We start from the raw sequence: 20,293 nt of genomic DNA on the forward strand, positions 1-20,293 counted from the left end.
CATAACCCATTTCTCTGTTTTTGTGCACTAATCCAGTTCTGATTGGCAGAATTTCAAAGGACACAAGCACCCTTATAGTAATACTTTCGTTTATTTACATCAATTGTAAACATTCAACTCTTAACATGAATGTAAGTGTAGTAAAAGGCATGTTTGACTTGTATAAAACACAGAATGTAAACTCTTGGCAACCTTTCCATGTGAATGCTGAGAGGGAGACATGAGCGGGGAGATCCTTATAATGTAAAACTGTAGCTCCTCCAGGAATGTGCAGTTTTTGGCAATGCAGATGGAAGAAAAATTCAAACAATATCTGCTAGTATTGCAATGACGTGATTCTAACTGATTTGGTTTAAATAGAAAAACCTCCTTATAATCTACATCGACTACAATTATCAGAAAATACATCTATGCAATTCAAGCGGTAATCATGGCTCAGACTGCTGCTGATCTTCGATAGTTTACTAATTTTTATCATACCTGGAAATACCGCAAGAAGCCCTGCAATTGTTTAGAAACGCTGGCACAAAAGTCAAGAATTTAGCTGCAGATTCTGGAGAGATTCAAAAAAACAAAAGATATTGATAAAGATGCTGGTCGTTTACCCTGACTTGACCCTTCAAAGTATCCTACAGCATTAAAATACATCTAGTTGCTTTTTTGCGTACACTGTATTCACATTGTGTCACAAAAATATAGAGTCAAAAAGTTATTTGTGGTTACATGATAATACAGTTGAGTGGTTTTGGATTGAAAAGATGCCAAAACACTCAAGTTATTATAATGTAATTGCTGCATTATTACAAAAAAAGCAACTTCACATTACAGTACCTCTTACAGTATTACCTGACTGCTTATTAGGCGAGAAACGTTCAAAGTACAGAACATCAAAACCATAATGAAATGAATGATAACAGAAAGAATAAGGACTCCTTTGAGAACTGAGATAAATGGCGGTTAAAAGTTGAATCAGTCCCACTCGATACCGAGAAGCTCACAGCTGACGTCCCACAGTCTCCTCGCTGTCTCCTCACTTCTTCCCTGCGGGGCGACAAAGGCAGGGGCGCAGTCACTGAAAGAGAGGACGGGGGCGGTTATTACAGAGAGGCTGATGATGGTTTGGATCATCACTCAGTATGATGACTCTGGGAAGAGCAGAAACAAGGAGCTGCTTGTACATGTCTGAACCAGGTGAAAAAATGTATGAATGTACTCAGAACACTTTGTGCTATTTTTGTCAAGTATTATATGTACTCAGGCTGTCCATGAGTAATACTTCAGTATACTTGAATTGTAAATAGTTGCTAAATTGGCTCAACTTTTTACAAATTTTAAGTGAACTGAAGTTCACCAGTGAAAATCAGGATTCATGAGCATTCAAAAACACACTTGCAGTACAATTATATCACCAATGTGTTGGAAATATACTTAAATATACTTCAAATTAAAGTACACTTTAATTAAGCTGCTTATAGTGTATTGAAAATAAGTACACTTCTCATAAGTACACTTCTTCTTCTCATAAGTACACGTTATTACTATTAAAATTATTTGTAATGTTGTACACTGAAGTACGATTTTTAACACACTTTTTATAAATACTTTGAAAAACCACTATTGCAGAATCAGTACATTAATTTTTAATACATTTAACTAGAACCTAAGGACATTTGTTTAGAAGTACACTTTTTAAAAGTAGGTGTCAAACATACTTTCAATGAAGCACAAAAAGTAAAAGTGTACTTGTAATGACTTTTCTATCCTTAAATTATATTTCTAGTACATTAATATATACTCCTGCTAACATGCTAAACTAAGATGGTAAACATTATGTTAGCATTGTCATTGTGAGCATGTTGCAATGTTAGCATTAGCTTTTAGCTAGCTTGGCTGGAATGCAAGAAGAGATTAGATAAGATAAGACTTTATTAATCTCACAATGGAGAAATCACTCTTAAGAGGAATTAAATCGACCCTGATTAGATGAAACGAGCAGAGATGAAAGTGATTTACTCTCTTTTTTAATTACATAAAACAATGAAAAGTTTAAAGCGTTCAGCTAAACCAGGAAACAGGGAATTTAAAGGGAATAAAACTCATCCGCATCTTTGCTCCAGACCTCTGAACTGCCGCCCACGTCTTACATGTCAGTCTGACAATCCTTTCCCTTCCCCTCGAGAGCAGTGATAAAATAATATAAAAACATTACAAGCTGTCTAATGGAACAGCCATGTAGGAGTTACTGATGTGGACTAAAGGTGGCAGCTTTCCCACAGTAACACTACAGCTTGTGGGTTGTGTAATTTTTCACCAGAAACTGGGGGATGAAACACTCTGAATAAATAAGTTGAGATCAGGTTACCAAACGGCTTCTGCAGGAAAACGTTTGGCGCACAGTTTGATGTCTCTTGGCGCTTTTCCCCTCAGCTGTTAAAATGTTAATGATTCAGCACGATAAAGAGAAGAAACAAACGCTGAGGTCTCTGAGGTGAACCGAACACCTTTCCGGCTCATTGTCGCCTACCTGAAGTGTTTCCCAGAGATTGAGTGCAGCTCCTCTGCCACGGCACAGTAGATGCTGGTCTGTGCTCCCTCTCGAGGGGTTTTCAGGAACATGGAGAAGACGGTGAAAAATATCGTCATGAGGGTCGAGTGTCTGGTCAGGTCAGAGTTCACCGTCCCCGGGTGGACCGAGTTCACCGTCACGTTGGTGCCTGTGAGGAGGACGGAACAACGTCACTGTGGGCGACATTTTTTCCTCTTTCTAATCTGTAGTATCAGGCTGATTATTGGAAAATACTGTTGCTTTTACTTTCTGCTGTATCCAAATACTTTTACTTACTGAAAGTAGTGTCACAGTTTCATTAACTCCTATGATTTTAAACATTTTACATGCACTACACGAAACGCTAACAATAACATATATTGTATATTAATATAATAATATATTCTGTTTTTCTCTACCTTTGAGTCTACGTGCCAGCTCTCTGGCAAAGAGCACATTTGCCAGTTTGCTCTGGCAGTAAGCTAATCCGCTGTTGTAGCTTCCCTGGCTGTGAAGGTCATGGAAACGGATCCAGCCGAAGTTGTGTGCCAGGGACGAGACCACCACGATCCGGGCCGGCGCGCTGCGCTTCAGCTGCCCGATCAGGAGCGACGTCAACAGGAAGTGCCCTGCCAGAGGTAAGAAACGTTTACGGTCAGTGCTGAACACACGGAGACAGAAGCCAAAGTCTCAATAATTAGCATTTGTTATCTTGAATATTTTTGTAAGATATCAGGTATTGTAAGATATCAGGTATTTGTTGGTAAGTGTGTAAGGATCCAAAAGTGGATTAAATAAGACTTAAACCCCAAATGATTTGATGAAATGTGAATCTAAAACTACAGACTGAAGGACTAGTATGTTCCTCGTTTACAACCCGATTCAAAAGAGGTTTGAACTTTTTGTAAAATGCAATTAACAGAGCCCATGCACTACTCTCCTTTATAGAGTCATGTGTCTCTCTGCAGAACACAGTGTATTACTGGTGTTAGCTTGTTTCATTACCTTAAAGTTGAAGTGAGAAGAAAATATAAGGAATGGAAGAAAAAAAAGTCAAGCACTTGTGTAGTCACTCGTTGATTTGATCTGAGCCAGCGCCAACCGCCGCAAGCAGAGCTGCATGTCACCACATTATTTTATGTTTGCACCAGCCAGCATACCTGCCTGCAGCTATTTGCTGCACCTAATGCCCCCATTTCGTAACTGTTCAGGGGTTTCACACATATCAAGAAACACTTCAGAACAGCGACTGAACAGATCCTGAGCTGAGGATGTTCAGTCAACTATCTTTAAAACGCAGAAAAAACAGGAGGCAGTCATTTTTCTGAAGTGTTCCTGAGTCCATGTATTAATCTCCTTTAGCCAATCAAGTGTTCACAAAGTGGTGAGCCTCGCTCCATCCTTGTTGTGAACGACTGAGCCTTTCCAGGATGCTCCTTTCATACCCAATCATGATACTATCACCTGTTACCAATCAACCTGTTTACCTGTGGAATGTTCCAAACAGGCAGAATAAATAAAATATTAGGATTATCAGCTTTAATTTAAGTAATTTCTGCTTTTTTATGCTGATTAATCATGCACGAAATCTTCTGATCCAATAGATAAATCAATCAGTTAATCCCTGGTCTTTTAAGTCCTGCTTAAACTTTGATTATTCATTAATTGGCCTACATTTCAGCGCAGTCTTACCCAAGTGATTGACTCCAATGTGCATCTCAAAGCCGTCAATCGTCTTTGTGTAGGGGCACATCATCACCCCGGCGTTATTGATGAGGATATGAAGATGGTTGACCTCTGAGGAAGAGCACATCACAAAAAAAGGAAACACATGCCTGCTAAGTAACAACAGATCAGGGCTGTGAGTGTCAAACAGCTGCTCCGCGCTCACCTCTCAGGAACTTCTGTGCGAAGGCTCGTATCGAGCAGGTGTCTGCCAGGTCCAGCTCTCGGACCTCCACTTGTGCTTTAGGACACGCAGCTCGTATACTGGCCGCAGCCTCTTCTCCTTTGTCCACGTCTCGACACGCCATGATCACCCGAGCCCCTGTCGCGTGAAAAACAAGCTACAGCTAAACTATGAACAAAACAGAAACTACATAAATTCATGGACAAGGACAGAGATGGAGGGTGCTTCTGCTGGCTTGTGGCGCGTAGAGACGTTTATTGAAGGCGGTCTCTGGTTTAGGCTTGTTGCTCACTGATGGCAAGATCAACCAAAGATCATAAAATCCAGTGGTGGAAGAAGAACTCAGGTCATTTGCTTAAGTAAAAGTACTGACACTACATTGAAAATACTACTCAGGTAAAAGTATGCAAATGTAATTAAAGCATTAAAAGCAAAAGTACTCAATGCAGAAAAATGTCCCCTGTGACTGTTACACTGTTAGATATTCAATCATTAGATTACTATGAATCATGCATTCATGTAAAAGCAGGATTTTACTGTTGTAGTTGGTTGAGGTGGAACTCAAATCGAAATGAATGATGAATTTTATTGAGTTTTGGAAGGATCGTTTTGTAAAAAATGTGATCACATCATGACAGTGTTTTCTAAAGTCTGTTCTTTGCATCATTTTGCGCAAATTGAGAGTTTAAGAGTTAAATTGAAGAGTTTTGTCTGACGTTATAAAACAAAGTTAGTGTAGAGACTATTATGATTCCCTTATCATTGTATATATATCAAGATATAGTACGTCATTAATACACTGTATATCAATTTATTATGATATATTATCCCGTATTACACTACACAGAGCCCTTCAGGGGAGACTACAATTTCCTCTTGTTATCAGACTTAGACTGTGCTTGCTGTGCTGTGCATTTGAACATAAAACCATTAAGTCACCTCTCTTTGTGAGGTCCAGAGCAGTCTCCTTCCCAATCCCTGTGTTGGCCCCAGTGATGAGGACTGTCTTCCCATGCAGATCAGCTGTGGACTGACACACTCCTCCAGCTGCATATTTTCTGTTAATACACAACACCCACTGATTAACACCACTGAGGCTGAACCACAGCAGACAGCTCCGTTGCAATGACTTGTGGCCCCTTGTGCAGTCATTGCAAGTTATGTCCTCATTAGGACCGGACACATGGACAGCCTGGCTTAATTATTCATCGAGAAACTCGGATAATGAACAGTGCGGAGTGGTACGACCCACACCACTGAGCAGAGCCGCCACATAGCCAATAGGTGCGCTGGAGTAATGCGTCCATATATAACTCCTCCCACGCGCAGCCTCCTGATAGGCCCGAGCGGCTCTGCTGGAAGACTCCCGGCTCATCTCTGTGAAGAAACTCCCACAGCTCCATCATTCTGTTTCATTGATTTTCTGCTTAGAAAATCACTCAGCGTCGTGTGACAGAGTAGCTGATGAAAATAAAACCTTTAAAATGACGATCAGCTGGGCTTACAGCGCAGGACAGTGCTTTCCACAATGTAAATGAACCTGGTCGTAATAGCTGCATCAGTGCAATGTAATGCCCTGTCAACCAAGGAACGACCAATCCGCGATGATTCTAAGAGCGTCTAAAAGCCGCGATGTGTTAAGCATATGTGTGAGAATGACCCAGTGTGTTAATTGCTGCTTACCTTATATGCGGTGCAAATAAAAGCACCAGTAACGTCACCACTCCGAGGCCCGCGACGATTAATAAAAGCAACATCATAACACGGATCGTCGCTTTTTCTGCGTCCTCCAGCAGGGAGCTTCTGCTCTGGAGCCAGAACAGCTGATGTCAAAGCATAAAGGGGTGCAGAGCGTAGAGGGGCTGAAAGAACCACCGCGAACGGAATCATGGGATTGTAGTTTTTACGGCCTGAAAAATGAGACTAATGAAGACTAATTATATTTTCCCAGGCAATCAGGAAGTACACAGTTTTCGGGAATCATAATGATTTTATTAGGCTGATTAACACAAGACAGTTTCAGATAACTTATTTTTTCATTACTTTACCTTAAAATACAAAACGCTTCCAAGAACAACACAAACCTGCGACAAAACGAATGAAAGGCAACAACTATGAACAAAACAAAGAAGTAAATATTATTAATTCATATATAAATGGGTGAAGAAAATAGATTTATATTTAAAAATCAGGACTTCACTTATTAAAAAACTGAAATTAGTTGTTCCAACGTATTTTTTAAGTAATTACCCGTTTTTTGAGTTATAGTAGTGTTTAAAACTTCGTTTCCCATAAGGCGCTGTGAAAGCTGCCTGCGTAGTGCCAGAACAAAATTGCTATCTGGGTGCTTTTAAAGTTGTTTTCACCAAGATCTGACATTATTTTCGGAACATATATGCCTTTGAGGGATGTAAAATTTAGTCTATTTTATTTTTTTAGTAAAAATAAATGTAAAAATACCGAAACATGGTTGTGTTTGATTTTTGGTCTGGAAATTAAGGCACTGGATCACGAGGACCATCATGCGGAATAGTCCCGGGGATCTGATTATCGTCAAAGCAAAACTATTACATTAATTTACAGTTGTACCTTTAGTGTTGTGTTTTATAGCCGGAGACAAAGTAGTTTGTCAAGGAAAGGCAGCTGAGCTACTTTTAATGCAAAATGTCGTCGGAAGAATTCGAAAAGTTGCACGAAATCTACAGATCACTGTATGACGAGCTCAAGCTAATGCCAGAGAGAGCCCTGAGATGCTACGGAGGTAAACAGTTCATGTTGTTGCTTTACCAGCTAATGCTACCGTTAGCTAACTGAGTAACTAAAGTCCTAAACTCTTCAGGAGATGTTTTCTGTGCTGATAAAACGGGAACTCGTGTTGTTTTCACAGAAGAGAGGAAGAGGTTGGTGAGGACCTTCGATGAGAGGCAGGGGGAGGCTGAGGAAGTGGTGAGCTGCTCCCCTGTTTGTGTTTTGGAAATGATATCTGCTAGCTACTAGCTAACTTTAATAAATGCTGTCTGTAGTATTTCCCATTATTGAAGTAAACAACGACGAGCAGAAATTCGGCTGCTTGTATCATTTAAAAAAAACAGTAGAACTTTAACGTTTTAAGATGTTGGCCCATGGCATTTCTACTTTATTTCAGTCATATTTAACTTAATATTTGAGTTAAGATTATAAGCACTTGTTGGTATGTTGTCTTCAGTTACAAGGTATGGAAGAAGAGCTGCGTGCCGCCCCTTCCTCACACCGAAATGCTATGAGTACAAAGCTGCGCCTGTACCGCCGGGATCTGGGCAAGCTGCAGCGGGACATGAAGAACTCAGCTCCTGGCTTTGGTTCTTCTAACCAGCCAGTGGGAGGAAGTCATCATGGCATCTATTCATCACAAAACCAACAAAGTGTGAGTGTGAGACTGTGGACTTTGATATGTTATAAATGCTGTTTGAGCGTGGTGTCATTATACCTTAATTATGTCAAAATGCAGCTATAAAGAAGTCATTGGTGTAACAACAAGCTGATACATTTACAGTGCTCTTACAAGGAAATTTTAGTCTTTGTAACTTGAAGTGTTAGCACATTTAGAAGGACATCTCACTGTGAAATAACCACTGGACTATATTCAACAAAACTAATTCATATGAAAAGAATTATCTGAGAATGTTTTTTCTTCCTCCTCTGTCACAGTTGATGTCATTTACCGTTGTTGGATCTGTCATTTTTGCCCACCTCTGCAGACACACCTGCAATCCCAGAGAGCCTTGCTTCTCCAGGGCACAGAATCTCTGAATAACGCCAGCCAGAGTATTGAACGAAGCCAGCGCATCGCCAACGAGACGGAGCAGATCGGCACAGATATCATCGAGGAGCTGGGAGAGCAGAGGGAACAGCTGGACCGCGCCAGAAACAGAGTGAGCTCTCAGTTGTTATTATGTTACTGTACGGGACAGCATTGAGTTTAATGTGTTCAGGGTAGATGCTGTATGTAAGATATTTTAGTCACTTGATTCAGTTTCTGATAGAATTTCTGAAAGCAGTCCAGCAGGTGTACTTAGTTTAAGGGCAATAACAGGTGGTCCAGCTCAGGTTTGGGTCAATATGATTTATAGTAGATGGATTTTTTTTTTTTTTTTGGTACGTCAAAATTTGGATTTTTAAATCTGTTTTGTCTTTTGTTTATTCTGTAGTTGGTGAATACCGGAGAAAACCTGAGTCGAAGTAGAAAAATCCTTCGTGCCATGGCAAGGCGGTAAGTGACACCCAAGAGGTTTTATATTTCATTTCTCCTGTTCTTTTTTATTGATGCATATTGAGGCCTCTCCTGGCAGTCCTGTTGTATTTTCCTTAAATGTGATCAAATCATGAAATGTAAATATATATAAAATATAGCAGTAAAGACCCAAACCTCCTCTTATTGTTGACTTTCTTCTTTTTTTTTGTCTGGTAGGGTGGTGACCAACAAGCTGCTGTTAGGTGTCATCATCATAATGGAGCTGGCCATTCTGGGAGCTGTGATTTATCTGAAGTTCTTCCGGCCATCAAACTAGACCCCCTGAGAACAGTCTACGCTCTGGATCCAGGGCAAACCCAGACTCTCAACATGTCTCCCCTGACCATCTAGTAGCAATAATGTTCTTCTGCTGTATTCAGCCAACTGTTTCTGTAAGTGCAATGAGATGGCTCAGTCTTAAAGTGAACCTTTACCGGGAGGAGATTCTGTCCGTGTCCAGGTGGAGTTCATTTAACAAAACTTGAACCTGTTAATGGACCAAACCTTCAGAAACTTTGCAGACAAACTATGAACTGAGATTTGCACTTTTTTAATCAGACTGTTAATGCCAAGGATGGCCTGCAGGAAGATCTGCTGGCTGCTACAGACCCCAGAGATGATTCTGCTGGATGCAAGGATTCATTCAGCATGAGTACGATCTTACGCCCACATGTGTAGCTACTCTGCTAACAGAAATGTTACTGTTAGTCGTTGGCGTAGCAGTTCTGAGAGGTTTATGAATTCTTGGATTTGGGATACTTTATCATCAACAACAGTATGTGATGAAATGGCACCGTCTTTTTGTCGTGTCATCATGCCTAGTATCCAAATTGCTGTCTTAAGTGAATTTTTCCTATTCTGGGCGCTGAAACCTGAGGCCAAATTCATCAGTCAGATGTGTGAATGTAAGAAATGACTGGAAACTCTTAACACGTTCTTAAAAATGATTGTCGTCCAATCACTGTATGATATGAAATCACTGTTAGAAATAGGCTTCGGTATTCCTTATTTGACGGTCGACAAACCATTAAAGCTAATCTTTAACCTCAGTCTGGATTCTATCTAATACTTCCATGGACGACATCCAAACAGTTTGAAAAAAACATCCGCTGTTGAGTTGACCTCGCCAATATTTGTCACAGGCTGAAGGCTTTTTCCAGGCCAGGTTAGTGCTGTGTAAACACCATCTGTTACTATAAAATTAATTCTCAAATAATAGCTGATAAGGTTGTTTTTAGTGCTCTGTTTTTGAAGTGGCGCATCTGCCACACTGTTTTTCTTCCACGTAGATATCATGCCTTCCTGGTGTGATGCCAAGGACAAATACATGTTTGGTGACCGGCTTCAGCGAATCAGGTACAGAGTGAGGTTTGGGGCAGAAGAAAATATTTGATTGTCATCTGTGAAACATTTCCCTCACATTCCTAAAAAAACTAAACAGAAAAAGCACATTTGTTGCAGTAACTAAAGTTGTGTAATGACATATAAATTATGTAATATTTTAATTTGAACGAATAATTCATAGAACTTGTAAAAGTTGGATCGCTGTGTAAAACATAACAGAACTTGAAAATTTGCAAATCGTTTTGACATCCATTGAAAACAGTGTTAAGACAATATATTTAATGTTTTACCTCATCAGCTTCAGTGATTTATGTAAATATCTGCTTGTTCTGAATTTGATGCAGCAACACGTTTCAAACAAGTTGGGACAGGAGCAACAAGAGACTGGGAAAGAAGTGGAATATATATAGTATTATGATTGGGTATGAAAGGAGCATCCTGGAAAGGCTCAGTCGTTCACAAGCAAGTGAAGTTCACCACTTTATGAACACGTTTAGATAAAGGATATTACCAACTGTTTGAGAATCGGGGTTGTATGATGCCAGTAATACTGATAACAATTTATATCTAAGTCCAGACAGTTGTCATTATATAAAAGTATCAGCGATTATTGGATTGATTGCATAATACTTGGTACAGGCATGCATGTTCCCTTCAGGGTGAAATGTTATTACTTTGGTCATTCTCTGATTTTTAATCTAACGCCACCATCAGGTTTAATAAGTTTAAGTTTACTTTGTTCAGCTCTTGGGTTTACCTGCAGAAGCTTTGACATTCCCATCGGACTCGGTTTACTTTGTGTGCAAGTCAGCAAATGTTAGCATGCTAACACACTAAGCTAACATGGTGAAAATCACAGGTTGTTTACACTGTAAACAGGACAGATGTCCAGACCTCTTGTTAAAATAGTGGAACAGTTGAGTTATACACCTTCAGGACAACATCAAACAAACCAAAGAAGAAATAAGACACATGAACAAAAAATGTAATCACGTTTATGGAAGACCAAAATATAAACTCTTTGTTACAAGGACAATTGTCATCCAGTGGCCACGTCAAGTCAAACATGGACCAAGAATTAGATAGTTCAAGCAAAAAAAAAAAACAAAAAAAAACAGCATTTGAATCAAAGCTGGATATCAATTTTCAAGCCAATGAATACTGGCGTCAGTAAATATGTATTCGCTCAGTAATTCTAGTACAGGTACTCAGGGGTTCATTGTGAAAATATAAAAGCAACCTCTAAATAAAATACAGTAACCACGGCTAGTTCGAAAGTGCAAACACATCTTTAGCAACTGGCACAGCCTCAAAACAGTTTGGAGAGTCCACATTAGACTGTGGACTGCAAACTAAGTCAAACTCAATTTATCATACCTCTGCGGCAGGTTCATTCTCTTATAAACCAAACTCACAATAAATATGTGACAGCTGTGTCTTCTAACACTTAACTTATTAAATACAGGAGAAAAATAAATTTAGCTGTTAAAATGAAGAGTTTTCCCATCGTTACACGTAGTGGTTTCTAAATTATGCCAAAAGTTATAGTCTCAGCATTAGTAATGTGAATTATTATTAATGTGTCTGGCCTCAGATCTGTAAAGCCATTTCATGGCTTTATGAATCCAGAGATAATTTTGTCTTCACTGTGACATAATAAACAGCAAAGAGGTGGGAAGGAGCGATTAGCGATTAGATTCAGTCTGTTTGTGGAATGCTCAGGGATGATGTTGGTAAAGTCCGTCACTTTGCTTCATGCTCTCAGAGGCGGAGCTGCTCTGTGTCGTCCTTCACAGGAGGAATCTCATCGATGGACGAGTGAGCGCCCTCTCTTGTCTGTCCCAGAGACGACGCGATGACGTCGACCGCCAAAGAGGCGGTGGCCTCCATGGCTTCGCGGTTGGCCCCCAGAATGGGGTTTACTTCGACCATGTCCATGGCGGACAGCAGACCTGCACAGCAACACGTTCACAAGTTAGATGTCAGCAGCTGACAGTTTGAGGACCAGACAAAGTAAGGTGTCTGTGAAAGCAGCATGAAGCTGTCTATATAGGGTGTTGCAACCATATTTGCAGTCTTCTGTACCTGTGTTGTGGATTTCCTCTGTGATGTAGATTCCCTCCCTGTAGGTCAGACCTCCGTTCACTGGCGTTCCTGTGGCTGGAGCCAGAGACGGGTCGAATGCATCGATGTCAAAGCTCAAGTGGATGGGTCGCTGTTTTCTGCTCAGGAAGGTGAGAAAGTGTGAATTTAATGCTCACTTCAACTCAGACGAGGGCAATCGTTTGGTTTTATCAAATAAACAGAACAAAAATTGAGTTTTAGTCCAAGTACAACACTGATTCAAAAAACTTTGGGGCACTGTGTAATACATAAATAAAACAGAAAGTGATCTTCATCACCTTTTTGACATATACTCAATTGAAAACTGAACCTCATCAGCTTATTAATTTTTATAAATATCTGCTTATTCTGAATTTGATGCAGCAACACATTTCAACCAAGTTGGGACAGCAGCAACAGAAGACTGGGAAAGTTGTGGAACGCTCCAAAAACACCTGTTTGGAGAGGATATTAAAACATGGGCTTGGAGACACTTCATAAAACTGCTGTCAGTAAACACAGTTTGTCTGCAAAAGATTGAATATCTCTTTTTATTTACGTTGTACACAGCGCACCAACTTTTTTTGAATCAGGGTTGTGTATTAAACCTTAAAAATAATCATACAGTCACATTAAAGTGTCAGTGAAAGTCATGATCTTTTAAGCATACCTTGCCAGAAGGTGGTCAAAAGTGACTTCCATGACCCGTTGGATGCCTAGTCTGTCGATATCCCTCATGGTGAAGTACTGGATACCCAGGTTCTTCAGGATGTGGCTGCAATAAACAAACACATCAGGAACCATTTTCACAGTGATCACATGTTATAATGAAGTCATCGGCCACGTACGGTGACATTTTTAGAAGTGATAGTATGTGCTTACTGCTCTCCGGGGTCAACGTCCCGCAGTCCGATGTACACCAGGTCCCTCGAGGACAGGACTGGCTTCATCCAGGAGAACCCTGGGATATCTGGCATCTGTGGTGGATGGATGGAGGTAATGTAATATGGAACATGTACGTAGACAGGAACAGAAAAAAACATCCACCACTGGACCGCCTACATGCATTTCAAATAGGGTTGCAACAGTTTGACATTTTCCCAGTATGATCACCGTCTCAGAAAATATCACTGTTGTGTTACACAATTATTATTAGAAATCTGTTATTATCATGTTACAGTGACCTTTAAAATAATGAAAACTGAAGACTTTTTTGGTTAAACTTGAACATGAAACTTAATATAAACTTGAAACTTTTCTTTCTTGCACTAACAGAGAGTAGAATCCAATGCCACTGACAAGCAAATGCACAAATGTGTGGTATGATGTCTGTGGATTTTAATACCACAGTACCATAAAACTGGTGTACTGCTGCAACCTTAATATCAAGAAAGGCTTGTTTCTAACCTGACACGACTGGTTGTTCCTGTGCCTCTTTATTGACATATACTTGACTGCAGATGCATTACTGAGCACTTAAACAGGTATTTGACTGGTGACATTTGTTTTTTTTGCTCCTGATCCTGATCCTGAGTATCAGAGTATTTTAATATTGAGTATCTGCCAACCAACTCCAATCAAATATTTGTTCTGGTGTTTAAGTCTTCATTCATATTAGGGCTGCACAGCCAACTGAGGCTACGGTAACGTTTTATTAAAATACAGCAACATTAGACATTAAATCAGTTTTAACTGTATGCATGTATGTATGCAAGTACTGGAGTTCAGATGCAGGTTTCTGAGCCAACAGCAGCACCTGAGAGTCACGGCTCACCTGCAAAATATCAAAATGTGCCTCTCTCTGTCTGGATGTGGATGTACTCCCTCCACGTTTGCAAAGGAAGATGTTCTGTCAGTGCATTAGTGGTTGTTAGAAATTTTTAGAGTTTCTAGATTACTGCAAGCACCTTTCTGTAAAGTTTAGTTTCTGAATCAATAAAATGAGTCTCGAGCCACTTCTTGCTTCATCACGCTGCACCCTTATCAAAACATCACAGTCAAATGATGTGATTCTGGCAATGTGGTGCCAGTAAATGTTATCTTCTCGTATCAACTAGCCTTCTGACGCACTTTTCGCTGAGTGAAAGTGATTCCCTGAGCACTTGTCTTCTGCCACATAGCGCCTGAAATGTGAGAGACCTCGTCTCCGGTCTGTTTTGGTGAAGCCTTCTCCTCACCTTGTCTTGCAGCTCTTTAAGCAGGAATGCCACGGGCTGGCCATGGAGGTTTCCTGATGGAGAAGTCATGGGCGTGTTTACATCTGCGTGAGCATCAACCCAGATGACACACAGGTCAGGACACTGCTGGGCGTGGCCTCCCACTGATCCAATGGCAAGGCTGTGAAAGGAGAAGGACGGCCTCATGAATATGTTGTATTTATACCAGTCAAGTTCAGAGGCTGAGCTTTACCCCACAAAGGAGCATTAACACATATAACAAAATGCTATACAGTGGCATTTTGGCACTGAAATACTCATCTAGTTGTGCAGGGCAGGTGCTGTTTGCATACAGAATATTCTGCATTCTTAAATAAATACCTGTGATCGCCTCCCAGCATGACGAGGGTGTGTCCTGCGCCGACAGCTCTGCTCACCGCGCCAGCCAGCATCTTATTGGCTGCACCCACATTGCGAGGGAAGCGCACATCCATGTAGGATTCGTCCTTCTCAAAGTGCTTGAAGTTGAGGTCGCCAAAGTCGTGGATGGAGTAGTCTGAGGAGGAGCAACAAGAAGCTGCCATCAACTCGAGCACTTAATGCTTTTAAGTCTGAGTCGGTGCTTCGGTGAGGTTTGCACTGACTCATTGAGAAAAGGTTCAGCGTTTTGGCTGCTGATAGACAAACACTGGCTGCTGCACGGAAGGAACCTGCAGCCTGTTTTTCTGGACGGCTGATCTAATTGTTCAGACGCCGCCCCGCTCTGAATACTGTAGGTGGCGTTTTCAGTTGAAAAGACTGCACGACCTGTAGCCTCGACAGTCCGAGTTCGCGTGCATCTGTCTACCTTGCAGTCTGAGGAGGCTGAGTCATTCAATGCCAGTGGAACATTAGTGACGGTGCACTTTCCACTGGTCCCATCTCCCGTGTCAGCTCGGGTTTCGGTCAATTCGCCCTGAGCTGCAAGGTCGGAGCAGTAAAGACCGAAAGATTTCCACTTAGTTTAGGCGACGGACTGCGAAGTAAACAGGTGATGTGATCCACCATATTGGGGTTCATCTGGCGACGTGAGCCGTGGTGGCAGTGTTGTGTTACTCTGCTGATCTAAGGAGAACCAATGTGGCTCATTACCATTCGTAGACAGGACAGGAATAGCCCTTGTCTTGGTGCAATTGGGAGCATCTGTTGCAGGGCAAAAAAGTCAAAAAGTCTGTTACGGCAGGAAAAGGCTGCGAGTTGTGCTTTCTGTGAATTGCAAGGTTAGATGTGCTGTTTGCCGTACTGCAATTTCAAAGATTACATGTTTGATCATGTATGTCATTGCAAAACAAACTGACGCCAACCCTGAAGAGTCAAGACGACCTGCTATTTAGTTCAGTCAGGGTGTGGCTTCATGCCTTGAGCTCGGTTAGTGACAGCAGCTGTTTTTTTCCCTGCTCAGATCACAAAAATGACTCCCTGCTAACTCATCGGCTGCAGCTTCAGCAGACTTTCTTAAACCTCTGATTTATAAGCTTTATGGTTTTTTTTTCTTTTAAACATTAGAACAGGCTGACGTAATGGTCCAAAAACTTCCTTGTAACGTAATATTTTGGTATAATTTTGTATATTAGATACTGTGGAGCATGATGTAATTTCCTATCATAGCAGGGCTTTGAAAAATCTGATCAAAGAAATAAGCAAAAAAAAAAAATCTAGTTAATAAATGACACGTTGGATTTTGAGCACTGGGAACATATTTTCCACATCTGTATTCTGGAACAAGTTTAAATATGAGGAACATAACTGTAGTTATTTTTAAACATATAAGGAGCTCCTACCTTATGGATAATGTTTGACTGACATTTCTAATAACTGCATGCATTAAAAACTTTGTGGCTTCTGCCAGAAGGGCTAAAATTTATCAGCTGCAGAAGATAAAATGATGTCCCAGCTGTAGAAATACTCGGTTATATACTGCTACACTAATCAATGATGTGTCTGTATAGATCTGTATAGATGATTAATCCGTCAGTTATTTTCTCAATTCATCGATTAGTCTTGAAAATGTCAGAAAAAGGTGAAGAAACCAGAAAATGTTCAGATTTAAAGAGCTGGAATCAGAGAGTTTTGACTTCTTTTTCTTTAAAAATTACTCAGACTGATTAATGAGTCATCAAAATAACTGGCGATTAATTTAATGGTTGACAACTAGCCGATTCATTGTTGCAGCTGTGGTCTGTATGTAAGCTTTTGTGTGTAGTGCTCAGGTCAAGAGATGCTGTTCTAATTTATTTTATTAATTTCTATCTGCGTGTCAGTGATCTGCATGATGGCAAACTGCATCACTCATGTTTCCATTGGAAATTAATAAAAGTGTGTTAAAAAATAAACACATAAATACTCTGTGTGAGCACGGGGACGGCTGTATGTTGCGCATTTAACCTGGATGGCCTAGAACATGCCATAACTGTGTGTGCCTGCTGGAACAGGCACCACGCCCCCTAACCTTGCACACTGTGCGAGGACGTACATAAAGCTGCCTTTTATTTCTATAAGCGCCGACAGCCTCTGGAACGCAGCGGTGGCATTATAGTGACCTTGTGTTCATGGTTGATTTATAATCAGGCTGTGGCATAGTCTATATATAGCTACCTCATCACACAGGTGGTAGACAAGTTTTGGTCTTTGGTGGAGTCAGTAAGCACCACTGACTCATGCTGAGCCACCCAGCCTGCAGTGACCTTTTCATCGATTATTGTACTTTACCTTTTCTTGCTGTATGATGTTTGTCAGATAATCCTGTCTGCAGACTCCTGGGACTATTATGATAAAGTGTTTTATTGTTTCAACACAACTTTGGGCTAGTTATAATTGGAATGTGTCTTCTCTTAATAAAATATAAAACAGATTCATTGGAACAATCACTACTTTCTTGTAGCAAATGTTATTCTTCAGTGTGCCCTTGGTATATAGACTTAAGTCTGGACCACAGACAGAAGTAGACTTTATAGATTTTAAAGTGATACTTGGTGGTATTTTTAACCCTGCTCCAGCACGCTATCGTGCCATTTCTCCTGCCGTGACCGTCGCTGGAGCTCATTCCTCTGCGCTGATTCATCTCCTTTGTCATACATGCGAGGAAGCTCGAGCACAAAGCAACCTCATTGACCTGAGGACCGGGATTCATTCCGCCCGAGGTGTCCTTTTTCAGCTTCAAAGCTATCCTCCCTGCAAGGGAGGAGGCGCAAAACAAAAAAAAACCCCGGAGTTGTTACAGTGGGGTGAGGCCGTGACGACAGAGTGGAAATACATGAGCCATCCGTTTCCTGCGCCCTATAGAGCATGTGCCGCGTACAAGAATGACTAAAGCGGACATGTGGCCACCGCGAATGAGAGAGAAAAAACACTTCACACCTAACTGCGCCGTCATGCGTCTGCATCGCTCCGCGTGGCGACCCCGCGGCGCATCATGCGTTTACAGCCGCCATTATATTCATTCATTGTTGCGCCTGGCTTGATTTTATTCAGCTATCAAATTGTGCGCAAAAGCAGAAAAAAGGAAAGGTTGTGATGTACGTTTTGTTGTCTCACTGTAACGCGTCTGTCGTAATGCCGCTCGTTGAAATCAGACTAAAGCAGAGATCACTTTGTTCTCTAACGCATGTGTGCTGGAATAACCTCTCCAAGGCTACAGGGCGGGTGTTTATATTTACTGCCGCCGGCTGATGTAACAGTCTGGCTGGAGGCCGGAGGTAACAGTTAAATCTGTCAGATCTCTGCCCGGGCGACCCTGCAGGTTTCATCCCTGCCAGCGTTACATAACGCGGCGTCACCGGCAGCTTCCTGAGCCCGCCCTGCCTCCCTCGCTTACCCAAACCGGAGAGCCTGTCGATGAGCCCCGCATCTCTGATGACTTTAGGACCGTGTTCCACTCCTCTTCTTTTCTGCCAGTCATATAAAGAAGGAGTTTGATCAGATGTGAATGTTTTTAAGTTTAAATAAATAAATAAATAAAAAGCACGGAGACACAAAGCGTTCCTTACCTGTCCTCTTGAAAACGGGGCGCCCAGCACCGCCACGGACTGAGCTCTGCTTTGTTGGCAAGTGTGGCCCAGTTGAGTTCTGAGAAGACGGAACAAAGGTCCCCTCAAAGCCATTTTCTCTCTTCGAACAATCAGAATCGACCCAGTCCAAATGAGCCCGTCACGAGCGGCCGACCAGAAAAAGTCTTATGAAAGATCTGTGAGATGTTGCACTGGTGGATGCTGACTGTGGCCGCGTTGGTGCAGGGGGCCGGTCTTATGGCTCCTAAATCTGCTTAATATTCATGAGCTGCTGATCGGGAGGACCGGGATCAATGGCGCGCATCATCACACCCTAATTTATTCAGAGACCCGCACCGTTTGAAGCGAGCTGTGGCAGAAAGTGTTTTAAACATGTTATAAACTTTTCTTCCGCACGGCACGGCCGAGGCGTCTGACGTCATGTTGAGTGACACACCTTCGGCGCAGCCAATAGGCAATGGCGAAATAAGTGGGTTCGCTCCGTGGGCGTGGCCTGCGCGCTGATGTAGGCCAAGAGGCTTTTTGAAATGTTTGTTGTGAAGCGCTGCACTGCGGTTTCGTCTACGTGGAAATTTCCAGAGACCCAGCCGAGCGAGACTGATAGGCTTGTTTACATTAGCTGGTCTATAGCATTTGGTCTGGGCGTGTGTCCACACGTGGTCTCAGGTCCGGCCAAAACATATCGGATTTCAGGCCATCATGAAAACATTTTCCCTTCTTTCCTTATGTTATCTAGGGTCCTGCAACAGGTGTCTTTTCTAATAGGGTCCCGCTATTAGTGGTGAAAGAAGTATTTCTTCGTCTTCTTTTTCTTTTTTTACTTTTACACAAGTATTATTTAAACCACACTGAAACAGGCTACTCTAATACAAGTGAAGGTTTTACAGTCAAAATCTTATTTGAAAGCTCTTTGAAAGTGAGGTAGAGGTCGAGGCAGAGCTAATTTACAAATATATTCGATTATTTCGATAACTGATTAATCAGTTTTCATCGTATATATTTTTTGAGAACAAACGTCCAAATTCTCTGATTCCAGCCTGTTAAATGTGAATATATTCTGGTTTCTTCCCTTCTCTATTACAGCAAACTGAATATTTTTGGGTTGTGGACAAAAAAAGACACCTTGACATGTGTCATCTTGTCTTTAGGGAACACTGATCGACTTTTTTCACTTTCACTCTGACATTTTATAGAACGAACAGCTAATCGATTGATCGACAATGAAAATAGTAGTTGCAGCCCTGCGTACAAACTGTCTGGTAGTTTATAGCAATGCGATGTATTTTATAAGCTCATATGTCTTGAATGTAATCATGATATGCAAAGTGACCTCACTGCAGCTGTGTGTGCTACGTGCTGTACTTGCGTAAATGTACTTTGTGACATTTCATTACTGCCAACTTCAGTGTCTGCTGTAGTGGTGGGGGGTAATGATGAAAACCATGTTAATCCTGGTTTTCATGTGAAGTCTTACTCATGTTTGATCATAATAGCCGAAATACACTTTTTATTCATATTTATTTGATCTTATTCATTCTATTGTCTTTACTTCCTACTTTACTTGTTTTTTAAAGCACTTTGTGACATTGTCAAGAAAAGTGCTATAAATAGTTTATTATTATATTATTGTGATAAATGTACCGTTCATTAAAAAACATACACAATTCAAAAACAAAGCCAGAATATCTAATTCATAGGGAAAACACATTCATTGTCCATGTACATTCAAAGACTGAACATAGAACTGTTTTTTTTTTTTTTTTTAAACCCACTCAGTGAATCCATCGCCTGTTAACACTTCGTGATGTAGCTCAGAGCCTGATCTGAGGACAGTGGTTGCTGAGCGACACCGGACACACAAGTGTTTTTCTCCTTACATAATCGACCTGTACTGAGCTGTGAAGTGTGGCCCGGTCAGAG

The 20,293-nt window shown here is 41.2% G+C and overlaps 3 protein-coding genes across 3 annotated transcripts; 1 reads left to right on the forward strand and 2 right to left on the reverse strand.

Moving 5' to 3' along the window:
* Positions 1–89: 89 nt before the first annotated feature.
* rdh12 (retinol dehydrogenase 12) lies at positions 90–6,267 on the reverse strand. Its single transcript, XM_041954339.1, has 7 exons — positions 6,138–6,267; positions 5,394–5,512; positions 4,437–4,592; positions 4,238–4,342; positions 2,965–3,174; positions 2,525–2,714; positions 90–1,072 (listed from the first exon to the last, which is right to left on the reverse strand). Exons 1-7 carry the CDS (start codon positions 6,212–6,214, stop codon positions 970–972), a joined length of 960 nt encoding a protein of 319 aa, XP_041810273.1. The 5' UTR covers positions 6,215–6,267; the 3' UTR covers positions 90–969.
* Positions 6,268–6,971: 704 nt separating this feature from the next.
* vti1b (vesicle transport through interaction with t-SNAREs 1B) lies at positions 6,972–10,332 on the forward strand. Its single transcript, XM_041954340.1, has 6 exons — positions 6,972–7,215; positions 7,342–7,400; positions 7,660–7,857; positions 8,192–8,365; positions 8,642–8,703; positions 8,902–10,332. The coding sequence occupies exons 1-6, from the start codon at positions 7,119–7,121 to the stop codon at positions 8,999–9,001; spliced, it is 690 nt and encodes a 229-aa protein (XP_041810274.1). The 5' UTR covers positions 6,972–7,118; the 3' UTR covers positions 9,002–10,332.
* A 715-nt stretch (positions 10,333–11,047) lies between these two features.
* arg2 (arginase 2) lies at positions 11,048–18,607 on the reverse strand. Its single transcript, XM_041954338.1, has 8 exons — positions 18,353–18,607; positions 18,181–18,253; positions 14,709–14,883; positions 14,349–14,508; positions 13,054–13,148; positions 12,842–12,946; positions 12,154–12,290; positions 11,048–12,020 (listed from the first exon to the last, which is right to left on the reverse strand). Exons 1-8 carry the CDS (start codon positions 18,464–18,466, stop codon positions 11,830–11,832), a joined length of 1,050 nt encoding a protein of 349 aa, XP_041810272.1. The 5' UTR covers positions 18,467–18,607; the 3' UTR covers positions 11,048–11,829.
* Positions 18,608–20,293: the final 1,686 nt, after the last annotated feature.

This window comes from Chelmon rostratus, chromosome 15 (assembly GCF_017976325.1).
Source record: "Chelmon rostratus isolate fCheRos1 chromosome 15, fCheRos1.pri, whole genome shotgun sequence".
Classification (NCBI taxonomy): domain Eukaryota; kingdom Metazoa; phylum Chordata; class Actinopteri; order Chaetodontiformes; family Chaetodontidae; genus Chelmon; species Chelmon rostratus.

Bases quoted from the DNA above. Each gene is read 5' to 3' on its own strand.
- rdh12 (XM_041954339.1), bottom strand. From the start codon at position 6,214: ATGATGTTGCTTTTATTAATCGTCGCGGGCCTCGGAGTGGTGACGTTA. The intron at 5,513-6,137 runs GTAAGCAGCAAT...GTGTATTAACAG, and splicing joins TTATTTGCACCGCATATAAG to AAAATATGCAGCTGGAGGAG. The intron at 4,343-4,436 runs GTGAGCGCGGAG...GCTCTTCCTCAG, and splicing joins CGCACAGAAGTTCCTGAGAG to AGGTCAACCATCTTCATATC.
- vti1b (XM_041954340.1), top strand. From the start codon at position 7,119: ATGTCGTCGGAAGAATTCGAAAAGTTGCACGAAATCTACAGATCACTG. The intron at 7,401-7,659 runs GTGAGCTGCTCC...TGTTGTCTTCAG, and splicing joins AGGGGGAGGCTGAGGAAGTG to TTACAAGGTATGGAAGAAGA. The intron at 8,704-8,901 runs GTAAGTGACACC...TTTGTCTGGTAG, and splicing joins CTTCGTGCCATGGCAAGGCG to GGTGGTGACCAACAAGCTGC.
- arg2 (XM_041954338.1), bottom strand. From the start codon at position 18,466: ATGGCTTTGAGGGGACCTTTGTTCCGTCTTCTCAGAACTCAACTGGGC. The intron at 13,149-14,348 runs GTGAGGAGAAGG...CATCCACCACAG, and splicing joins TTAAAGAGCTGCAAGACAAG to ATGCCAGATATCCCAGGGTT. The intron at 12,291-12,841 runs GTATGCTTAAAA...CTTCCTGAGCAG, and splicing joins TTTGACCACCTTCTGGCAAG to AAAACAGCGACCCATCCACT.